At 36.1% G+C, this 22,314-nt stretch overlaps 1 protein-coding gene across 13 annotated transcripts in view; it reads right to left on the bottom strand.

Annotated features, from left to right (window-relative positions):
* Nucleotides 1-22,314, bottom strand: part of SYNE2 (spectrin repeat containing nuclear envelope protein 2) — a 252,931-nt gene that overhangs the window by 207,991 nt on the left and 22,626 nt on the right. For all 13 annotated transcript variants that reach the window (XM_081313270.1, XM_081313260.1, XM_081313271.1 and 10 more), the window contains exons 3-13: nucleotides 15,031-15,092; nucleotides 13,776-13,871; nucleotides 12,726-12,803; nucleotides 12,012-12,104; nucleotides 11,170-11,351; nucleotides 9,199-9,395; nucleotides 7,739-7,839; nucleotides 6,071-6,172; nucleotides 4,008-4,145; nucleotides 3,331-3,495; nucleotides 1,904-2,016 (exon numbers count right to left, since the gene is read on the bottom strand). In XM_081313270.1, the coding sequence (XP_081169396.1) occupies nucleotides 1,904-2,016; nucleotides 3,331-3,495; nucleotides 4,008-4,145; nucleotides 6,071-6,172; nucleotides 7,739-7,839; nucleotides 9,199-9,395; nucleotides 11,170-11,351; nucleotides 12,012-12,104; nucleotides 12,726-12,803; nucleotides 13,776-13,871; nucleotides 15,031-15,092 (1,327 nt within the window). The remainder of the gene's footprint in view (nucleotides 1-1,903; nucleotides 2,017-3,330; nucleotides 3,496-4,007; nucleotides 4,146-6,070; nucleotides 6,173-7,738; nucleotides 7,840-9,198; nucleotides 9,396-11,169; nucleotides 11,352-12,011; nucleotides 12,105-12,725; nucleotides 12,804-13,775; nucleotides 13,872-15,030; nucleotides 15,093-22,314) is intronic.

The following is a 22,314-nucleotide window of genomic DNA, read 5'->3' as shown; positions in this document are numbered from 1 at the left end:
TTAAATAAGAATTTTGAAAACAGGACATGTAGTGATTTAACAAGATGACTTTTACAAATACAATTGAAACATAAGTTAATTAGAAAATATGTTATATATGGATGTCATTGTTATTTGTACAAACACAAAAAATGCTTATATCCAACCTTGTATGCATTAAAAATATTAATAATTATATTTATCTAATATTGACAAAGGAAAATACCATTGGGAGAAGGGAAGATCAAAGAAACATACTATTAATTAACATACTGATTATGGAATTATAGAAATTAATCATTATTGATTTTTTTAAAAATACGAACCCAGATAATATGCTGTTTACTAAGCACCTAAGATCATTATTGTAAAAAATCAACAAAATATATATATTTTAAAAAGAAATGAAAAATGGCAAAACTTGTGGGAAAGAAACTATAAAATAACAAGGGCAGCTACCTATAAAGAAAATTTATATAAAATGTTTTATAGATGGCATTTATCACCTGCAAGATTAGCAAAAATGTTTAAAACACGTCTAGCAACTGTTGGAAATGTAGGCAAAAGCCAGGCATGTACTACCACCTTTGGTGGACATGCCCTAAAGCAAAAAGATTCTGATCAAAAATACATATGTGGTTATAGAAAATGTTAAGAAAACATATAGACTTTAAGCTGGAACTATTTCTTTTAGGTATAATCACAGGAAACTATGATAAAGAATGTGTATATTTAATATTACATATACTAACAGCTGCGAGCATTACATTTGCACAGTATTGGAAAAATGAAGAAACATCAGCCAAAGAAGACATAATTAAGAAAATTCTGGACTGTTGGAAATGGACAAGCTCACATTAAAAATGAAAGGAAAAGATATAGAATACTTTCAAACATGGGATACTTTTTACAAAGGCTAGAAAAACGGAGTAGAGAGTAGGAATGGAAGTTGTATTATTATTAAGTTAAATATGTGGACCCAGGCAACACATTGTTTACTAAGCACTAAAGATTTGTAATTATAAAAAAATAATATTTTTTTAAAAGGAAATGTTGTGATATGATCATGGTAGTGCAGGAATGAAAGAATACAGTAGATAAAGCTGAAGAGCAGAAGAAAGTGCTACAAATGCTGGAGGGCCTACAGGACCCAGCCAAGACTTTAATAACTACATGAAGTCTTGAAGGACTTTAAAAGACCCATGGCAATTAATATAAGGGACATTGAACCAGATGGATCAACAGTCTGGTTCAGAATTAAATAGATTCATATATTTATAAACTGGATACAAAAATATGAATGACAAAAATCAGGAAATTGGCATTATTTCCAGAAACAAAGAATGTAGGAAGAGCTGTGTTGACTCAAGCGTGGGGTCCATCTACATTTTGCTTTCTATTAGCTGGATTTGCACAAAGTACAGGTGCTTAATCAGATCCTTTAGAGCACCATTAGCTATGTTTGCCCACATTCCTGCTGAGCTTAATTTGTTTTAGTCTTAGTTAATTAGTTTTAACTTTGTTCGGTGAAAATTCAGACTATTGAATTAGTTTATATTACAATAGGTTATATAAACCCCCCAAAACAAGTTAAGCATGTTATACCAATCCACTCACTGTAGTCCAGGTAGTGCTTTCAGAGAAACCACAAGCTGGGCTTGAAAACATGCTTTCTTGATCATGGGGAGAATAAGACCACACAACTTGCCTACAAGGAAATCAGATCCTGGGATTGAATAAATTCCCCAATCTAATAAATATATCACATCTGGAAGATATCAGGTTGTGGGAAATGCGTATGAGTGTCAATAAGAGCAGCAAAGATGCCCACCATCAGTCTGCAATTAGGCTACTAAATTTGATGAGAATACAATTATATTTTAGCTGAATGCAGCAACTGAAGGAGGAATTTGACATCACAAACCTTTTTCTCATTTCTTCCAGCTTCTGAGCTGGAACTAGCAGCATACCAGCATTATCTCTATTGTCAAAGGACTGTAGGGTTTCCAAATGCTGTTGAAAACTTTCCATCGAATTCTAAAAAGCAGAAGCACTATTCATAAATGTCTTACAATTAAAGCATCATTTATACTGTATATGCATTTATTTTCCTAGCATTTTTTAAAAAGGGATAGCAATAGGCTAATAATTTTTCAAAGAAAAGTATCATTAAGTAATTATGGAATAGTGTATAGAATGGTTATAAAGACAGATCCTGAAATATTGCATCTTTCTTTACTTATAGAGCTGACCGTATTGTTACTGAACAATATGAGGTTACATAGCTGAATATTATATTGCTTTTTTACTTTATTTTATATTATAGTGCACCCCAGGATATATTATTGGCTGCTGTAATTCTTGGGCAGCTGCCAAAAGCCCCAAAACCAAGCAAAGCCACTGAGTATGCCTGGTGAGTATGCCTGGGATTGCATTTACCCACAGACATAATATTCAGAGCAGTGCTAGATTTGGTCACCCTTTACATCAGGTGTGTCAAACTGCCGGCCCATGGGCTAGATGCATCATGGCAAAACCACGCCCACCCCATTGCTGGCAATGGCAAAAAAGTCACCATACGTCATGACATGTCATGTGACATTGCGAGTTTGACACCCCTGCTTTACATATTACACTCAATAGCATACAAGGCTGAATGAAGTCATTGTTTAAATGTTTTACAATCTCTGATCCAACATAAAGAATGTGGGAAATGTCAAGAGTTTTGGCTTATCTCAAAATATGAGTTCAACCAATCATTTGAAAAGCAACCCCAAATCTATCAAAGTCATGCAATGCATCCTAAAACTGTATATACTAGCAGGTGAACTGCAATAGAAATGCATGCTTATTCATTTGAAGTTAACCACATTTAGCTGATTTGTCTTATTTATTTATTATATTTATATACCACCCATCTCACTCTTTGAGGTGAATGTAGGAAGCTTACAAAAATAGTTCATGTACATTGGATTTACTTATTGTTTAGATTCTTATTCTATTATATAGTGAACCAGATATAAGCTAGTGGTCCTTTTTTCCTCAGTATTGTTCACAGTTCCCCAAATAATAGGAAAAAGGCACTGCTGATTGTATTACGGTGCTAACAGTGCTACTGTTAAAATGCCTCGATGCTTGCTTTAAGCAAGGCACATATACAAGAGGATGATATATTTTACTAATGCATATTAGTAAAAGGAATTTTGGCTGATGGGGTCTAGAAAAAGAGCCTTCTCTTCTGTGGCTGTTGTTGTTGTTGTTGTTGTTATTTAAACTGCCCATGAGACGAGAGGCAAATACATTTAATCAATAAATGCTTAAAAAGTAAATATTTTTCTTTCCTTAACCAACCTGAACAGCTCTCAATTTTTCTTCAAGGGCAGCTGTTGCTTTCAAATGATCTTGAGAAACTGGTAGATTGTGTGCCAGATGCTGCTCTGTTTCTTTGAGCCATGCTTCAGTGGCATCTAGAGGTGGAGGTAACATATTGTCCAGCTTTGCTTTCCACTCATTCATCTAGACAAATAGATCAGAGAAATGCCATTCATATTGATTCTTCAACTATTCATACTTTATATCACAAAAATATAGCAGCATGTTGCTTAATCAGAATAGAGCTGAAAGGGACCTTGGAGGTCTTGTAATTCAACCCCTGCTTAAGCAGGAGACTTTATAACATTTCATACAAGTGGCTGTCCAGTCTCTCCTTAAAAACCACCAGTAATGAAGCACCCACAATTTCTAAAGGCAAGCTGTTCCACTGGTTAATTGTTCTCACTGTTAAGAAGTTTCCCCTTCAACTATTCATACTTTATGTCACAAAAATGTACCAGCATATTGGAACCATTGTTCTGTTTGAGCAGATATGTTACCTCTTAGTCTGGCAAATATTATATTGCTCCCATCTTTGCTTCATATTTGTGTGGCAGGAAATGCGTTCACACGAAAGCCAGGTGTAAAAAATGCATGAACGAGAAATCTTTTACAACAACAAAATACATGCAAATTCCTTTAAATATCCTAATGACCTGATACAATAGGTTATCCCATGCTTCCTTCATCTCCGAGTAGTCTTCATTCAGCTCTGACCCTTTTCTTTTAGATTCCAGAATTGGAATGAAGGCCTTTTTTTCTTCATTAAATGCTTCTGTAAATGATAGCACTGCCTAAGGATTTAAATTGATATTTAAAAGCATAAGTGCACTCAATATATTCCGTGTTAGCTACTTAAAAGAATTAGGGACTTAGAACATAGTATTTAAATGGGACTGGGTACAAGGATAGTTTATCTCTGAATAAAAGATGTTCAAGTGAACAACAGAATATTCACATAATGAAATTAACCTAATTATATCACTTACAAAGCTTCTATATCTGGGAGTTGGGCTGCTTATACATTTAATAAATAATTTGCACACTAAAATTATATGCAAAATGAAATAGATTAAAATAACAGCAAAAACTAACCAAGCTTAAAATCACACACTAGTTGTTTTAATACCACTACAGATAATCCTTGATAATGTGACGACAATCCTTTGACCAAAATTTCTGTTGCTACACAAGACATTTGTTAAGTGAGTTTTGCTCCATTTTACGTTTCTTGCCACAGCTGTTAAGTGAATCACTGCAGTTGTTAAGTTAGTAACACAGTTTTTACATGTATCTGACTTTCCCAGAAGGTTGCAACCATCATAAATACATGCCAGTTGCCAAGTATACAAATGTTGAACACATGACCATGGGATTCTGCAATGGTTGTAAGTGTGAAAAAAGGTCCTAAGTCATTCTTTTCAGAGACATTGTAACTCTGAATGGTCACTAAATAAATGATTGTAAGTCGAGGACTACTTGTGTTAGATTTTAAGGTAATTTGATAAATCACGTTCCAGAAACATAGGCCATGTCTATCTATACTGCTTGGCCATTATTAAACAGAAAACTAAGTAACAAAATTTCAGTCTGATTCTTCTTGGTAGTCTGAATCTTTATCATCAACTTCCTGAGCGACAGATAAGTTCTTTATACCATGGCTTATTTTGTTTTAATATTTTTATGCAATTATGATTGGCTTCTTTAATAACACTAGCGATGTTGTAGCTAAGATATTTGTAGATTTACTGTGGCAATGATGAACTTAAGTGGTTCTAAAAGGGGACTTAATACATTAATACTAAACAATCTGTTCATCAATAACTACGGTTTGTGCCCGATTGCTTTTCATAGCTTTGCACTTCAGATAAGACTGGCACAGAAGGGAAAATTTTCCTATCTTCATATGTTGTATTCAGTTTGAATGACTGTGAAAAGCTCCTATTTTTTTTTAAAAAAAGATTAATTATGGATAATACTCTTAAGGTCATTAACACTTTAAATTAACTTTTTAAATAATAATTTTGTGCTTCCTATTCATAAACATAGGGTCACTAGTCAAATTTTATTTTGATTAAGTCCTATTTCGAGCTGCATAAAAAGTAGAGAAGGAATGGCAGCATGCAAAGCCAGCCCTTTGCTAAGGCTGATACCTTCTTTTCAATCAGAATAGAGCTGAAGACCCTTGGGAGGTCTTCTAGTCCAACCCCCTGCTCAAGCAGGAGACCCTATACCAGAAGTCCCCAAACTTTTGGGCACCAGGGACCGGTTCCGTGGAGAGAGGTTTTTCCGCGGACCGGAAAGTGCGTGGTTTTGGGTGATGCCTGCATCCCACGGATGGGGCTTCGCTTGTTTGCGTGGACCAGTTGCTGGCATGCTGCGGCCCAGTACCAGTCCACGGACTGGGGGTTGGGGACCCCTGCCCTATACCATTTCAGACAAGTAAATGTCTAGTCTCTTCTTAAAAACCTCCAGTGATGGAGCACCCATGATTTCTGAAGGCAAGCTGTTCCACTGATTAATTGTCCTCACTGTATGTGGTCTGAATAACAGTTTGCTGTCATAAAATGCAACCATGTCTAAAAAGAGCACAGAAAGCAAAAACCAAAATCTTCATTTCATAAAAAGTTACCAAAAAGGGCTCAATTGTTACCATTTGATATTTCTTGTAATAAACAGTAATGCATCCTCCAAAGGATGCATTTACAAAGTTACTTACTTCACACTTCTTGTAGAAGGATGCATTCTCTAGCTCAGTCAGCAACTTTGTTAACTTACATTCCTCTGCATTGAGCCAGCTCAGGGTCTCTTTGATTTTTCCCTAGAAAGCAGAACAAAAAAACTGTATGTATTGCACAGATATTCCTGTTTGCATTGTTACAGAAAATAATGTTTTGTTAATCTTATTCCCAGAGATTTTGTCCTTCATAGACTGTTTTGAAAAACAACAGTGAAATATATTTGCTTCTAATTCATATGACTTATTTAGTTTTAGCTCAACAAGTTGTTTGACCCCAAACATTGAGTGTTTACAGCATAATTCAGCATAATGTGCTGCATAGTGTGCTGCAGCTGCCAAAAAAGCCAACACAGTGCTAGGCTGCATTAACAGAGGGATAGAATCAAGATCACGTGAAGTACTAATACCACTTTACAAAGCCTTGGTAAGGCCACACCTGGAATACTGCATCCAGTTTTGCTCACCACGATGTAAAAAAGATGTCGAGACTCTAGAAAGGGTACAGAGAAGAGCAACAAAGATGATTGGGGGACTGAAGGCTAAAACATATAGGGAACGGTTGCTGGAATTGGGTATGTCTAGTTTAATGAAGAGAAGGATGAGGGGTGACATGATAGCAGTGTTCCAATATCTCAGGGGCCGCCACAAAGAAGAGGGAGTCAAGCTATTCTCCAAAGCACCTGAAAGCAGGACAAGAAGCAACAGATGGAAACTAGTCAAGGAGAGAAGCAACCTAGAGCTAAGGAGAAACTTCCTGACAGTTAGAACAATTAACCAGTGGAACAACCTGCCTCCAGAAGTGGTGAATGCTCCAACACTGGAAGTTTTTAAGAAGAGACTGGACAGCCATTTGTCTGAAATGGTATAGGGTTTCCTGCCTTAGCAGGGAGTTGGACTAGATGACCTCCAAGGTCCCTTCCAACTTCTTCTTCTTCTTCTTCTTCTTCTTCTTATTATTATTATTATTATTATTATTATTATTATTATTATTATTATTATTATTATTATTATTATCTGTGATTGAGGCCCCTATGCCTCAAACAATAAACATGGCTAAAATAAACCACTGTTTAGTATGTGATACAGTGTTCAGAATATATCAAACTGGCTGTATTCACATATTACACTATAGCAATAGCACTTAGACTCATATACCGCCCATAGAGCTTCAAAGCAAAATCAACTTATTGCCCCAAACAATCTGGGCCTTCATTTTACAACCTTGGAAGAATGGAAGACAGAATGAACTTTAAGCCCCATCAGGATCAAACTCCAGACTGTGGGCAGAGTTTGCCTGCAATGCTGCATTCTAACCACTGTGCCACCCAGACTCTTAAGCCATCATATGAACTATTTGTATTAATTTAGTGTAATGTATGAACCAAAGCATTATCAAATTAACATACATTACATGTTGTAATAAGCCATTATTTTAAAGAAATGATTTAGCATTATACATGTAACAAGATCATAATCGTAAGTGACATTAATTATCAGTGAATATTCTATCTGAACCAGCTGCAGGTCTAATCAAATTCTGAACGATAAAATTTATCACGGCATGGATTTTCATAGATAAAATTGCAAAAACAGGATGAAAAAAAAGTATAAAACATGTTCTAGAGCTTTTGGTGTCACATACTGTACCTGCATTCTTTCTTCAGCCACAGGTAAACTTTTAAAATACGGGAGAAACTGAGCCACATAAGTCATGATGGATTTTTCATCTGGACTGCTGACATCAACATCTGTGGAATGCCAAGAGATTTGAATATATTCCAAAGTACAAACTTCTAATAATACAATCCACTATGTATATTACTGATTAGATCTGCATTGCCCATAATTGTGTTAAGTGTTGGGTTTCAAAATTGCCTGGTCCACATGTAAATTATTTGTTTCTGGATTTCAACAGCATGATTTATGAACCATTCATTCTAGTTTAACAATATGTATACATTAGACCAATATAGCATGTTCAACAACAAATATTGTTATCTGACAATACATCCATTAACTGTGATTATTCCCGCAGTGGCTCAGTTAGTTATGGGCAAACTATTATATGACAGGCAAAATATTTTTTTTTATTTTACCTCCTCAAATTTGTGCAGATGCAGGAGACAGAGTCAATGTGATGGAGAGTCTTTAACTCCCCAGTCCTTCTATCTCCTGCCTGCTGTCTTATTTCCTTGGGAAACAGTTTTGGTAATTCATATGTAAGACAGCTCCTTCAAAGTGTTTGAGAGACTACAGGGATTCAGCCTGGTATTTCCTAGTGGGAAATTATGCTATCAGCCCTTCCTTTTAAATAGCAGGTCAAGAAGGAAATCATGGGACAAATACTTCTGGAGACCTAGCAAGAAGGAAATGCTATAGTCTTTCTCATCTTTGAGTGAAATCTCTGCCACCCAATACTCCTCAGCAACCTTTCCCAGTGTGAAAGTAGGGCAGAATCTCCAAGTAGAAGCTTCCAAACGTCACAGGTGTGGCCCATCTTGCTACTTTTGGAAATGCAGCTATCAGCCTGAATAAGGTTCTTGGGGGTGGGGGGGATAAATTATCCACTGAGAAAGTCTGTAAACAATATGTTTACAGTATTAGACCTAGCTCCAAATCCAATCCAGAGGAACCCAGTGAAAAACTCTCATGCCTGAGGAGGCTGCAGAGGTCTCCTTAACCCCATGCCAACTTAAATATCTTATGCTAGAACTCCAGAATTAGACCATCCTGGGGCAAATGGATCTGTGGTTTGACCTAAAATAACTGCATATATTTTATATTTAAGCTAAAAACAATCAAAAGGATTATAGAAATGTTACACTTGATAGTGATATTAAAGAAAATTGCAAAGCACATTTGGTTATATCTGTCATTGTCACTTTTAATATACATAATGTTGATTTTCTTTAAGAGTCTTATCATTTTATCTGTTCCAATACAATATAATTAATAATAAACTAATATTAATAAAATTAAGGCAAGGCAAGACCAAAATTGGTATAATAAATCAGCACAATTAAGTAAGCACTTCTGGGTTTAAAGATGCTCAAAACTCAACATCAAGCAGATTGAAGCTAAAGTGCATGTAAAAATCTATGAGTTACCTTCAGGTTCAAGTAGCCGGGGTATACTGAGTTCCTTCTCTGCAATTTGAAACGCCTCTCTCAGATTCTCCTTATTTGATCTCTTTTTTGCTTTCTCCACATCAACAAGGCCTGGCCTTAATGCATGAATGATGGCTAAGAAAGCCAATCCATTTCTCCAACTGGATTTGAAATCTGCAACATTGATAGACCCATGCCTATGATCAAAAACATTTAAAAGACACACAAAATTAAAGTAAGAGGGGGAGAAATATTATGCTGGACAAGAAAATAAAAATTTGTATACCAGTCTGTTCCCTCATCCTGGTTTTAAAACTAGCTATAAACCTTCTGCCCTTAGCTTAAACACCAAAGAGGCTCCATTAACCAATGTATGGATAGATGTTTTTAAAGAAAGAAAATAGCAAATGTGGGAGGCGATGTATAGCTTGCCCTGATTTTCAATAAAAACTCTGAGAAATTATAACTTAAAAGTTGGAGGAAGGAGAGTTATTTTCTATGACATAATAAACCGATTACTGATATAATTCCAATATATAATGAAAGAAATGTTACACCATTTGTTCCTTCAAGCACATTTCCTTTCTATGCAGTTCAAGGAAGGAATGCTACTTGTATCAGATAGGTTTCTCGTTTAGCTACATATATTAATCCTAGGCAAATGAAATAAAATTTGTTAGTTAGAAGAGTAAAAGCTCCTTGCAAAATGGGAAATCAGTTCTGTCTTCTGTCTGCATGAAAGAGAATCACAAACAGACTCAGCAAATACTAGCTGCACTTCCTTAGCCCAACAATCCCACATGTTCATAGTTTTAGGAGCTCTCCCTACCCTGTACATAATTTCCCTCAAAAGCAGAAGACAGACTTAAAACTAAGAAAGCTCCACACAGGTAGAGAATAGGTTGTATTTATGAAAAGTGATGTTTCCTGGGTGCAGAAAGGTGATATGGCTCATTGATCGAACACAGATATCATTTGCTGCATTTATTGGAGGAGCTTCAGCTGTGCACAGAAGGAAGTAAGAAATCAGCTTGCCATTTGTTTCAGCATAACTTACCCAACTCTTTTGATCTCCTGGACAGAGTCCCAAAAGCTATTATCAGTTTGATTACAACTATGCAAGAGTTTGGAAGGACAGCCACCTACCTCTCAAAAAAGATTTATTTACAATGCTACAACACCAATCTGTAATTACCTCTGTCAACTCACCCTGCATTCATTATAAAGTCAAGCTGCATGCTATCAATATGTTTAGATTATGCACTCATAATGAATTTATTCAATCCAGTCTTCCTCAACTAATGTATAGCAGATATTTTAGATTCTGACTCCCATAAGTTCCAGGTAGTTATAATGGGCAGAGTTTATTGGAGTTGTCTACCCAAATGTCTGGAAGGAATCAGGAAAGCCTCCCATAATCTTTCTTTAAAGTCATCTGTAGTAAAGTACATTTATTCCTTGCAAATTCTGAACTAGAGCTGCTATATTGCAGCTTTCTAATGTCAGGCCAACATCAGTTTATAATATGCAACACAAAGAAACACTTCTTTCTCTTCCTCTTTTGGTATTCCTTATTTCCATCTATCACTCTTTTCCTCTACATTTTTAATTTAGATTTAGCACCGAGTCCTATAATATGGCTTTATTAAGTGTTAAATACCCTCAGGTACTGTTATATTTCATACTATGAACTTTCCATGAAGAAAGAGCAGCTGAAAAATGCATCTCAATATGCCTGTTGAGGTACATTTTAAATACTATATTATGCATTTAGAAATCTTTGAAGAATATAATTTTTGTGAATTCTGACACAAACTGGATGGTCCATACATAAGACTAATATGCTGATATAGATGTAGCTGCTTCTCAGATCTGCATTTACACTACAGCTCAAAGTTTAAAATAAGCAAATAAAGGCGGAAACCGATTTATAACTGATAGGATCAGACTGATTTTCCTATTCTGACATACTTGTCACACTGTTCCTTAGCCCATAGCAGGACAGCCTTCTTTGCTGATATCTTCCACCGTTCCTTTGCTTTGACATTAGTTCTAGCTGTTGGGCTTGTTGCTGGTGATAAATCCACAGTGCTTGGACTATCCAGAGATGAATAACTGTATCCACAAGAAAGAGCCTTGGCTAATTCTTCAATCTATCCATGAAAATCAAAAAGAAAGAAAAGACGCATTTGAAAATGTCTGACTGTACCTAAAAGAAAGGGTTAACTCAAATGGCTGGTTTTGATATGATCTGCTCTAGCCAGAAAAACCATGCAGAAAAAAAAGACTACCCAAAAAATCTAGTTAGACATAATTTTGACAACACACATTTTTCACGCAGGACTTGGGTTCTCTATCACATTAAATAAGTATAATCACCCAATACATTGAGCTTAGTATCCTGCTAGGAACTATTCTATCTCAACACTATGAATTTGAGTTGAAAAAAATCTGTAACTAAATATTCAATATTTTCCTTATCAACCATATGGAGGAAAACATTCAACAAGTAACAAGTATAAATAACATAATATTTGAACTTCAATTTGCACTAGCCATGTTAAAATATGATAAATAACCTCCCGAAATGATTGAATGTAGTCAAAAGATCATAATTTAAGCAGAGATAATAAAACAGTAAGAAAAATTATCATAATTTTACATTACAAGTTACATGTTTGAAATAGTTTCTTGGTTTAGCCATGGTAGAAGAAGCAGAACTGACAAAGTCAGTACTGTACTAAAATTGTGGGACAACCACTAATTGGAATAAAATTTGAAATATCTTTTTCTTTATGTTGATTAGTACTTACATGAAAATGCAATATGATGATCCATATGAGACCAAGCACGATGGATGGTTTTCCTTCTATGATATCAGCAACATGGATGTTTATAAGTTTGAGCTGGAAAAAAATGAGGATTTATTGTTTTGATGAACTGGGAGCCTCCAAATGTGCTGAGATTATTTCCCAAAGTTCTCAGTCAACTGAAAGAGGAAAAATCCTTTGAGTTACAATCCCAGGACATTTGGAGGACAGCCATAGGAAATAGTGGCTTGTGTCACAAATCTGCAATGTTTAGTGTATGATTTTCACAACAACAATCTTGATCCATTGTTAGTGGTGGAACAAACTGCAATAGTATAGAAAGAAAATAAACTTGTTTTAAGATGAGAACACAGTGCCCCAAATCCAACTATTGATGGGCACAAATATTTGCTTCTCTTCCTTGAAAAGTAACAACTAACTTGTTCAATTGTGATTCAGGCACCAAAAAAGGACTACCATGTGTGCTTGTTGCAAAAAGCAGATACAATAAAATACAAAATATGCAAATATCACAGAGACCTAGCAATCAATCTGGATGTCCTTCACATGTAGGAAAATGTTCTTATATAGCTGAGATCTGTAACTAATTTTATAGTGAAATTGCTGGAAATAAATACTGAACAATTCATTTAATAATTCATTTAATGCTCTAGCAACTAAGTAAACCTGGGCTCCTTTCAAAGCTGGAATACTAACTGATCTATTCTTCAGGAAGGTTAAGGCATTTTCAATGTTGCTTCTGCATTGGAAAGTGTTCGATCCCTTTTCACGTGGCTATAAAATATAAAGAAACAGAAAAAGAACAGTTTGACCAATATAAACAGTGACAATGTTTCACTATTTGTAAATATATATTCCTGATTGCAATCTTACAAGACAAATTGACAATTATAAAAGGAAATTCATGTAGTATATTCATGTAGGTAGGATGTACTAATAATAGATTATATTTGCAGATGGCTGGATTCTGAAGTTATTTTCTACTTTGATTCTTTCCCCTTATATGCTGCTACTACTGTTCTTGTAAAAATTGCAGAAATATCTATGTGCAGTATGTGTAATGCTTTACAAAGACTGAAAGTAAAGTTCATTGCCCCAAGGGACTTACCCTCTTCAAGGAGTTATATAGGAGGGAAGAGGGAAATTGAAACATGAAGAAAAACAAACATATGTTCTGAGACAGTTATCATCCTAAACCCTTTTGGCACAAAATACTTTGCAATTTGAAAAATAATACTAACACAAAGTCTTACAAACAAGAAACTGTGTTTAACGGACTGGTGAACTTTATCCATTTTACATAATTTGCTTTTGTGATTCAGATATTTCAGACTAGTTGAGGAGAAGCATATCTTTGTAGGAGCCACTTTGGTCTAGTGGTTAGGACATGAGGTTAGAAAGCAGGAAAATGTGAGTTCAAGTCCTCCCTTAGCCATGAAAGCCAGTTGGGTGACCTTAGGTGACTCTCTCTCAGCCCAACCTCACAGGGAAGTTGTTGTGGGGAAAATAGGAGGAATGTGTGTTGGATATGTTCTCTGCCTTATGTTTTTTGTAAAAATAAGAGAGACTGGATATAAATAAAATAAATAAATAGTAAACAAAAGATTTAAGAAATGCATCTATGTTTTTCTCAGCTGAGAAACTTGGGCTATTTGGTTAAGTGACTGTTGAGAAACATGAGAACTACTCCTATGTACACAGTCTTTCTATGAATTCTTTTGATTGAGTTAACCATGATACTCTTACCAATTGTTGTCCAGAAAGGACCTCCAGCAGATCCAAAAGCACATGTCCCTTCCCAATGTCTGAATACAAGTCCAAGATAAGAGAAGGCGACGGATGCTGCAGAATAATTATTTATATTTGGTTATATATACTACAGTGCTTTTAGTATGCATTACAACAAAATAATATGCATAACTGAATGCATATTTTGGACCTAAGGGGCTCTTGTACAAATACTTTACCAACCAGTTCTCAGTGTGTTAGTCTCTGCATCATCCTAAAAACCTGCTAGCAGATGGGGCTATTGTCATACTGTCAACTATAGGGTAAGCAACACTTTCTTGCTAGGCTTCATATTCCATGAAACTGTAGTACTTTTTAAAAAATGTTTATAATTAGTAGCACTAATAATGATAGTCAGTGCTTTTTTTGTAAAAGAAAAAGGTGCCGGAACTCACACATGTCATACAACCGGCCTTGCCTACTCTACAAGGTTCCATCCAAAAAAGGTGCCAGAACTCCGTTCTGAGCGTTCTATGGGAAAAAAAGGCCTGATGATAGTAAAGAATCTGCCAACTTGAAAAACAAAGCATCAGTGTTTACCATCATCTCTTTATTTACAGATTTCTAAATCAATTTGTCAACAGGCATTCTGAGAAAATAAAATTAGTAGGGGCTTGTCCTTTGCCTACCCTTCAAAAGACAAAGCTACCGCAAACTGCTGAAATAGGGACCATCTTAGGAGACCACAAGGAATGTTTGGGCAATATCACCATCCTGATCATTGGACATTTTGTGACTAGACATTTTGTGACTTGTCAGTAATTTAGTGAAAGTGCAAGCAAAACGTTCACTGTTCCAAATGGCTAAAACAGGTTGCCCATTCTTGGATCTGTTGAGCTGAGGTGCCACCAAGGCAGCTACCCAAAAATGTGCTGAGTCATACTTCAATCTAGTGCTGTTTAAGTGGCAAAAGATGACCAACTGAGCCAATAAATCCACAATGTTGGTTTAGTTAATAGTTAGCTTTGACAGTTTTTTTACACGCATGGAAAAAAGATACTATCAGTTCTATGCCCTATATGTATACCCTACAAGCAATTCACAAGCAATTCAGACATTTCACCAAGTTTTGATACTTGCTGTAAATACTTTCTGTTTCCATTTACTTTTTCCTACTGAGATTCAAATGTTTAATCAGATAAAAGGGACTGAAACATTATTATACTATACATATATTTTTTAAAAAAAATCAACATCACCACCATCCCATTACCTTTTCTAGCTGTGAGTTCACCCAGCTTGTGAAAGTTCTTTTTTGAATATCCTCTTGCTCAGCTATTTTGTAAAATAAAAACAAAATTATAAAATTACTTATAAATTTAACCTGAGGTTATTAATATATTTACTACTCTTAATGCTTATTTTGTATACAAGTGAAAACAAGATACATAAAACACTTTCAGATAGCCAGGTTATCATTTGTGGAATTCAGGAAAAATCAGTGCTGACACAGATGCTGAATATATGCAACTCTATGAAAAATACTATGAGAGATGCAGACTTGAAAGTTAGACAATAATTACAATTCTTGAGAATGCATTGTTTGCAATGGTACAGATCTATCTTCTGCCTCATGATTGTATCTGTATTTTGAAACAATCTATAAAATCTAATTGTCAGAGAAAACAAAATATATACATTAATTATTTTGACATCAGGTTCAGTCCATTTTTAAAAAGTTGTCTGCTATTTTAGCTTTCCTTAGCCTGATGTTGTCCAAGGATTTGAGCTCCAGGTTTGGGAAAGTCTGTTTAAGTCTTATTTAAATATCCACATTTAGTTTAAAAACCAAAAAACTCAAGAAAAGGAAGGCCCTTCAAATAGCACTTCTCCATTCAAACCTCTGAAAAACAAGCATATATATTATCTGGTCACGGCACGCTATTTAAATAGAGACCCAGTTTGGCATTGTGGTTAATGCACCAGACTAGAGAGAGTTCTAGTCCTGCCATAGGCACAAAGCCAGCTGGGTGACATAATAATGGAGGTCATCTAGTCCAACCCCCTGCTCAGGCAGGAAACTCTATACCATTTGAGACAAATGGCTGTCCAGTCTCTCCTTAAAAACTTCCAGTATTGGAGCATTCACAGCTTCTGGAGGCAGGTTGTTCCACTGATTAATTGTTCTAACTGTAGAGGAAATTTCTGCTTAGTTCTAGGTTGCTTCTTTCTTTGCTTAGTTTCCATCCGTTGCTTCTTGTCCTGCCTTCAGGTGCTTTGGAGAATAAGTTGACCCCCTCTTCTTTGTGGCAACCCCTGAGATATTGGAACACTGCTATCATGTCACCTCTCGTATTTCTCTTCATTAAACTAGACATACCCAATTCCAGCAACCGTTCCTTATATGTTTTAGCCTCCAGTCCCCTAATCATCTTTGTTGCTCTTCTATTGGGCCAGTTGCTCTCTCTTAGGCCTAAGAAGAAGGCAATGGCAAACCACTTCCAAAATCTTGTCCAGGCAAAAAACCCCGATTTGATAGATAGATAGATAGATAGATAGATAGATAGATAGATAGATAGATAGATAGATAGATAGATAGATATAAAATCAGTATCCTTTTCTTTTTGATGTGGCCATATGATTTGAGCCCTATCCTCCACAGCAAAAAAGAAATGTATCATATAACATATGTAACAATATTTCAAATGCATGGAAATAGTGACTGTATTCAGTGGTGGGATTCAAATATGTGAACAACTGGTTCTCTGTGTGGATGCCACTTCCAGAAGTCCGTTCTGGGCCTGAGCAACAAAAAATTAGCTACTGGTTCTGCTGAACTGGTGCAAACCGGCTGAATCCCACAACTGACTGTACTTCCTCTGCGTATTACTTCAAAATACACAGCTTCATACACAGGATTCTTTGCAGAGGCATGTGCGCAATTTCAGTGGAAAAATGAAAGGGAGAGATTCCTTTACATTTGGCTTAACATGCACATTTTTTAAAAAATAACAATCTTAGTCTTGCATCACATTGAGCTATACTCTTTATTAGCGCCTTGACTTAGTGCTCAGTGAGACTGTAACTTAATCAAGCATATGTGCTCTGGAGCTCTAAAGGTTGCACAAAAAACAAAATACCCATTGACCTGCAGGTGTATGCTGTGAATTAATGCTAATATAGAAGAAAAAGAACCTGGAATTTAGCATCCATAAAACCTGAGCGGAAAACTAGAGACATCTAGAAGTGCAGACATACTAGGCAATGTTGTTATCATTCACAGGCAATTTTTGCTGGCTGGAGACACTGAATTCTAGAATCTTCTTCCTTGTCCTCAGGTGTATTTTGGAGAAAGGAGTAAGGGGTCTTTTGTATTTTCATTGTTATAGGTACATCTTGCAGTATTTTATTTGTATATGGCAGTTCATATTTCCCTTCTCCTATCTCCTCCACCTCTAGGTCCATTTCTTCTGCTTCATCCTCTGGTTTATGGTTTATTTGTTCATACTTTGTAATCGTTATCTAGGAACTTCTCAGTTGTAGCTTCAATTTGGAAATTTGGTCATTTATATTATCTAAGTTATTTTTAGTTATTTTTATGGTTTCTTTTTATGTCCTCTTTATGTGCAACAATTGTTTGATGAATTAGCTGTAGCATGGAAAATATTTCCTTCTGAAAGGTATTTGTTTTTTCTTGAGGCATCATTCCTAGAAATCCTCTAGTGTCATCAGTCTCAGTAAGAGTGGAACAAAGTTTCCTCTAGTTTTCTAGTCTTTATATGTAGCCTTTATAATCCAGTCCTAATGGCAGTATTTTATAGTAATCCTTTGTCTCAAGTATCCTGAAAATTGTCAGGCAAGGTTGTAATCCACAATGTTCCAAGTATTCAAAATGTTTAACCTCCCTCCAGCTAGACATATACAAAAGTCATTTTTTTCTTTCTCTCTCACTAGCTGTTGAGATTAAAAGTCCAAGCTCAGTAGGTATTTATAGTCCAAGAAGGTCAGGATGATAAGTATGCCAAAATATTTTCCTTTATTGCCAGCTGTTCTCCCTTCAGCTGAAAGTCACCAAACAGCCAAGGGACTAATTATAATGCTGTACTCAAATCCAACACTTGATGTCATCCAAAGTCCATTTTCCACTCTTAAAACAAAGGGCTGATTTCTTATATTTCACCTCAATGATATTTTTCCCAAAAAGAAAATCTTAACAATTATTTCCGTTCTCAAATTTATCAAAACTGTAGCTTTGCATTACTTTCACTTCAGTATTGTTTTTCTGTCCCCCATAAAAAATTTAAAACACCACTTCCGTTCATATCCAGAGGTTTTTAGCTTCTTGGGAGCCTTTCCCAGGAAATTCAGTTATAAAATAGTAAAAAAAAGGATTAATATCCTCACCCAGTGCTGTTTCTGATGTGCTAATGGAAGCTTTTGCTCTTCGGTTGTCAGCAGCTAATGGCTGGCCACAGAGGTGTAGCTGGTCTTTCCCCTGCCAGTTTAGAGGGCTTTCCTTGGATCAAAAGGAAAGACCGCCATCTCTCCGTAATCAACAAGGCACCCCTCCTTCTTCATTGTCTCTTCGGGCTGACTTTAAGCCCTTTTCAGGGTGCGGAAATTGGGTGTGGAAGGCAGAGCCCTGCCTTCCTGCGTCCGTCTTACTGTGACACAAAACCAGAAGTCCTGTCTGTTGCTCCTTGTGCAAAACACCAAATGCATATTGTTCCCATATGTGAGTTTTTATCAATTTTCCCCATTTTTTAAAAAATGGATGCTTCTCCCAAAGCATGCAAAAGTGCAATTTCCTTTCCCAACAATCTAAGAAATGCTCTCCCAGATACATATACTGTGGTGAATTAGAGAGCAATTTACTTTTACTTTGTCTCAAAGGTGCTTTTTCAAAAGACAACTGGACTTTGTTTTTTCCTTGAGGAAGAAGACCTTTTGCTTCTCATCCAAGTTCTAACTGTACTAATGACCAAATGACTGCAAAGAAATATGATCCTTCCATTCACCACCACCACCATCCAGTCAGAACTTATGAAGCTTCTTGTATGAGAAGTGAAACATCTTCTTCCTCAAAGGAAAAAACCAAAGTCTAGTTGCCTTTTGAGACAACCATGATCTAGATGACTGAGAATTTCCATGGACACTCCAACTTTGTACTTTCAAAAATATTCTTTTCTTAAAAAGAAAAAAATGCTACCTTATATCACCAAGTTATATTAAAATCCCTGTTTACAATCAGAAATACTCATACTGTACTTCATGAGTAAGAAAGGGTTTTTTTAACTTTGAATTCCTTTTTAAAATGCTTGCTAGGTAGATACTTATCAACATTTCTAGGATGTCTCAAGGCAGCATTAAATTTGCATTTAATTTACATTTCACCAGTATTTGTTATCCAAAGAGTCACAAGGGATTACCTTGTTCCTCATTCAAACTAAGGATTAAATTATTAGCATAGGCATTTTCAACAAGAAACCTAATATTCTCAAAACCATTGCAAAGAGAATTAGACAATTAAGCTCTAAACATGGTGTACCCCTTGTGCTAACACTGTGTCGGTCCTCCCAAGTAAACCAGACGGGACACAGAATTAGATGAACTAATTCTATTTTATTGTAAGGCTGCATTAGTCTTGCAAGACTGAAGCTGCAAATTTTCCTTTGCCACTGTTAGCTGCTTGGTCCATTAAGATGACTTCTTCCTAAATTTCTATCTCTGACTTTTAAGGCACTGGGGGCTTCTGCCTCTCTTGTATGATTGTTTCCTAAGCAGCACCTTTTCTCCTTTTCCCCCAAGGTGACCCATACATTCCATTACAGTTAGGCTATACTGTATAGTACACATTCAGCGCATTGTGGGAATCCAATTCTTAGTAGGATGGAAACCCATAGTCCATGACTTGCAATAGATAAACCCAGCCACTATATCATATTCAACAAATTACTGCCAAAACAATAGTTAAACATGATATATGATCCAGCCATCATGTGACTAAAGTTGCAAACAGTGTTTTGTATTCTTTATGAGGGGAAGATGATAGCAGCCAAGGAGAGCAAGCCTGAATCCCTTTGATCATAACATTCAGGGTTTAAAAGATACCTTAAAACACTCTATAACTGTTGGGTTTTCTGTATGGCAGAATTGCCCTAGTGGGCAATTAACATTATTGGCTTTGTCTTATCCATACCCCAGAGATGAGCTAGGTTCAAGTTGCCTTTAGTTATTCCAGTTTGTACTGTTTTCTCTCTTCACCGAATACAGGTTTGATCACTGACATGATTGATGATGCTTCCTTAAACAAGCAATCGATGACACCTATGTACTGAGATCTGCCAAGCTCCTACGGGCATTTTAGGCTTCTGAGAATATGCATTACCCTCCATGGGTTTTGTTGGGGCTGCAGAGAGATGGGCACCTAAATTCTGTTGAGGCAATTATTTGCATAACACCTGATTGGCACCTTGGAAACTGTTTACAGTGTATTAAATAGCAGAAACAGTAAAAGTTAAACACGGTGGCACATATACCTTATGTAATTGGTTACAGCAGAGCATAGCAGATGACTATTAACAATTTCTGATATGATCCAGGCAAAAAAGAAAAAAACAAAAGGAAGAAAGACCGTATAGTCTGCCACTAATACTCTGCAGGCAGTAATTATCTATCTAAGGTACCCAATGGCATTTCACTCCCCACTGCAGCTGCTTCCACACTCCACAGTTCCCCCTCATTTATTTTCAACATGAGGCTATTCTTTTTCCATACCAGACAACTCCAGGATATAATAATTTTGCAAAAGCTCTCATTCTTCTACCATGTGGTTCATTAAAACAGGCTTTTCACATTTAAAGGAATGATGAATAGACTCTTTGTGTCAGAGGATTTTAATAAGACTGTAGATTATCTTGGATTTATCTTGCTCCAGTTGCTTGCTTAGAGTAACTGATTGGCCTACAGTACATTTTACTCAAGATATTGGATTAGAAACGAGACATTTCCTTTTTAAAAGTACTACAATGCAAGGTTATGTTTTTTCTAAAGTTAAATAACTATTGATCATACACATCAGAGGAAGGCAACATTACATCTGCAGTATTTTGCGTGAAAACTCCCCAAATCGCCAGTAACTTTTGTTAATGTCTAGAGGGATTGTAGCCCATTGCATCTGAACTGCCTTCCCCATTTGGATGCTCCCCAGATGCATGAAAGTCAATCCCCAGAATTCTCAGCAGAGATCAAACTAGCAGAGAATTTGGGGGGGGGGGGGGGTGAGGTTTATATACCTGGAGTGTTCAAGTTTTAAAATCCAAGTCTACTGGAACACTGATGTAAGTCATATGCCAATGCCCTTGTTTTCACTGCTAGAAATCATCCATTATTAGAAGTCTGCCTGCCATTCTTTGGTTTTGCTTTGGTAGCTTTATTCTAATCTGGATATCTTATTTATTTATTAAATTTATTGGCCACCCATCTTACCAAAGGGTAATAACTAGCATGAACATGTTGCTACAATTTTTTGTGTATATTTCCTTCCCATCTTTAATTTATCAATGTATTTACACACACACACACACACACACACACTCCTTTATAACTGTCTTCTGCTGTGATTTAATTTGGGAAGGGCTCAACACATCTGCCAGGCACCAAGCTGGATAAGACTTCCATAGATCATTGCTAACCACAAGTTGATTTCTATTCTGCCAAATGCCACTGACAAATCAGCAGGATTAATTTCAAAGTCTATATACCTGGGACTACAAAATGGATAGGTGTAAGGAGAACCAGCTGATGGACCAAAGGAACAGTTTCTCATATTTTAATTTACCTGTCCACCACATCTGCCATACGCACTCATTTATAGTTTGTTGCCAACTTTCCTTCATTAACAAGAAACCTTTGGTTTAATTCTGTTAAAATAAATCTCACATGTACGTGTTTCTTCATATTCATACACTTTCAGATTTTTCTCTTTCTCTTGAGCCGTGGTGGCGCAGTGATTAGAATACAGTATTGCAGGCTAACTCACTGCTCACTCCAAGAATTCAATTCTGAGTTGCTCAAGGTTGACTCAATCTTCCATCCTTCCAAGGTCAGTAAAATGAGGACCCAAACTGTTGGGGGCAATAAGCTAACATTGTAAACCGCTTAGAGAGGGCTGTAAAGTACTATGAAGCGGTATATAAGTCCAAGTGCTATTGCTATTTCTCACTGCTCACCTGAAATATGCCCAAGCCCCAATCAAAAGATAGTGTTGGTGCTGCAAGAATGAAAGCCTTAGAATCACATACCCTGGACTATTGCACATGATAATAATTGGGCAAGCTACACTGAATATGTGAATAACTCACTATCAGTGGGATACAGATAAAAATCCCCATTGTGCTTTTAAATAGGGGATGGATCTTACTAAATACTCAAGAATTATTTGAAACTCCAAGAACATTAAATGATCATGGACAGAGATTTTAAAACAGATGTACAAAAAGGGCAATCTGTGCATATATTTCATTAAAAATAAAATGCAACTGTAAGTTGAGTATAT

Source organism: Vipera berus (assembly GCF_964194415.1).
Source record: "Vipera berus genome assembly, chromosome: 1".
Lineage (NCBI taxonomy): Eukaryota > Metazoa > Chordata > Lepidosauria > Squamata > Viperidae > Vipera > Vipera berus.
This window is presented reverse-complemented; position numbering and strand designations above follow the sequence as displayed.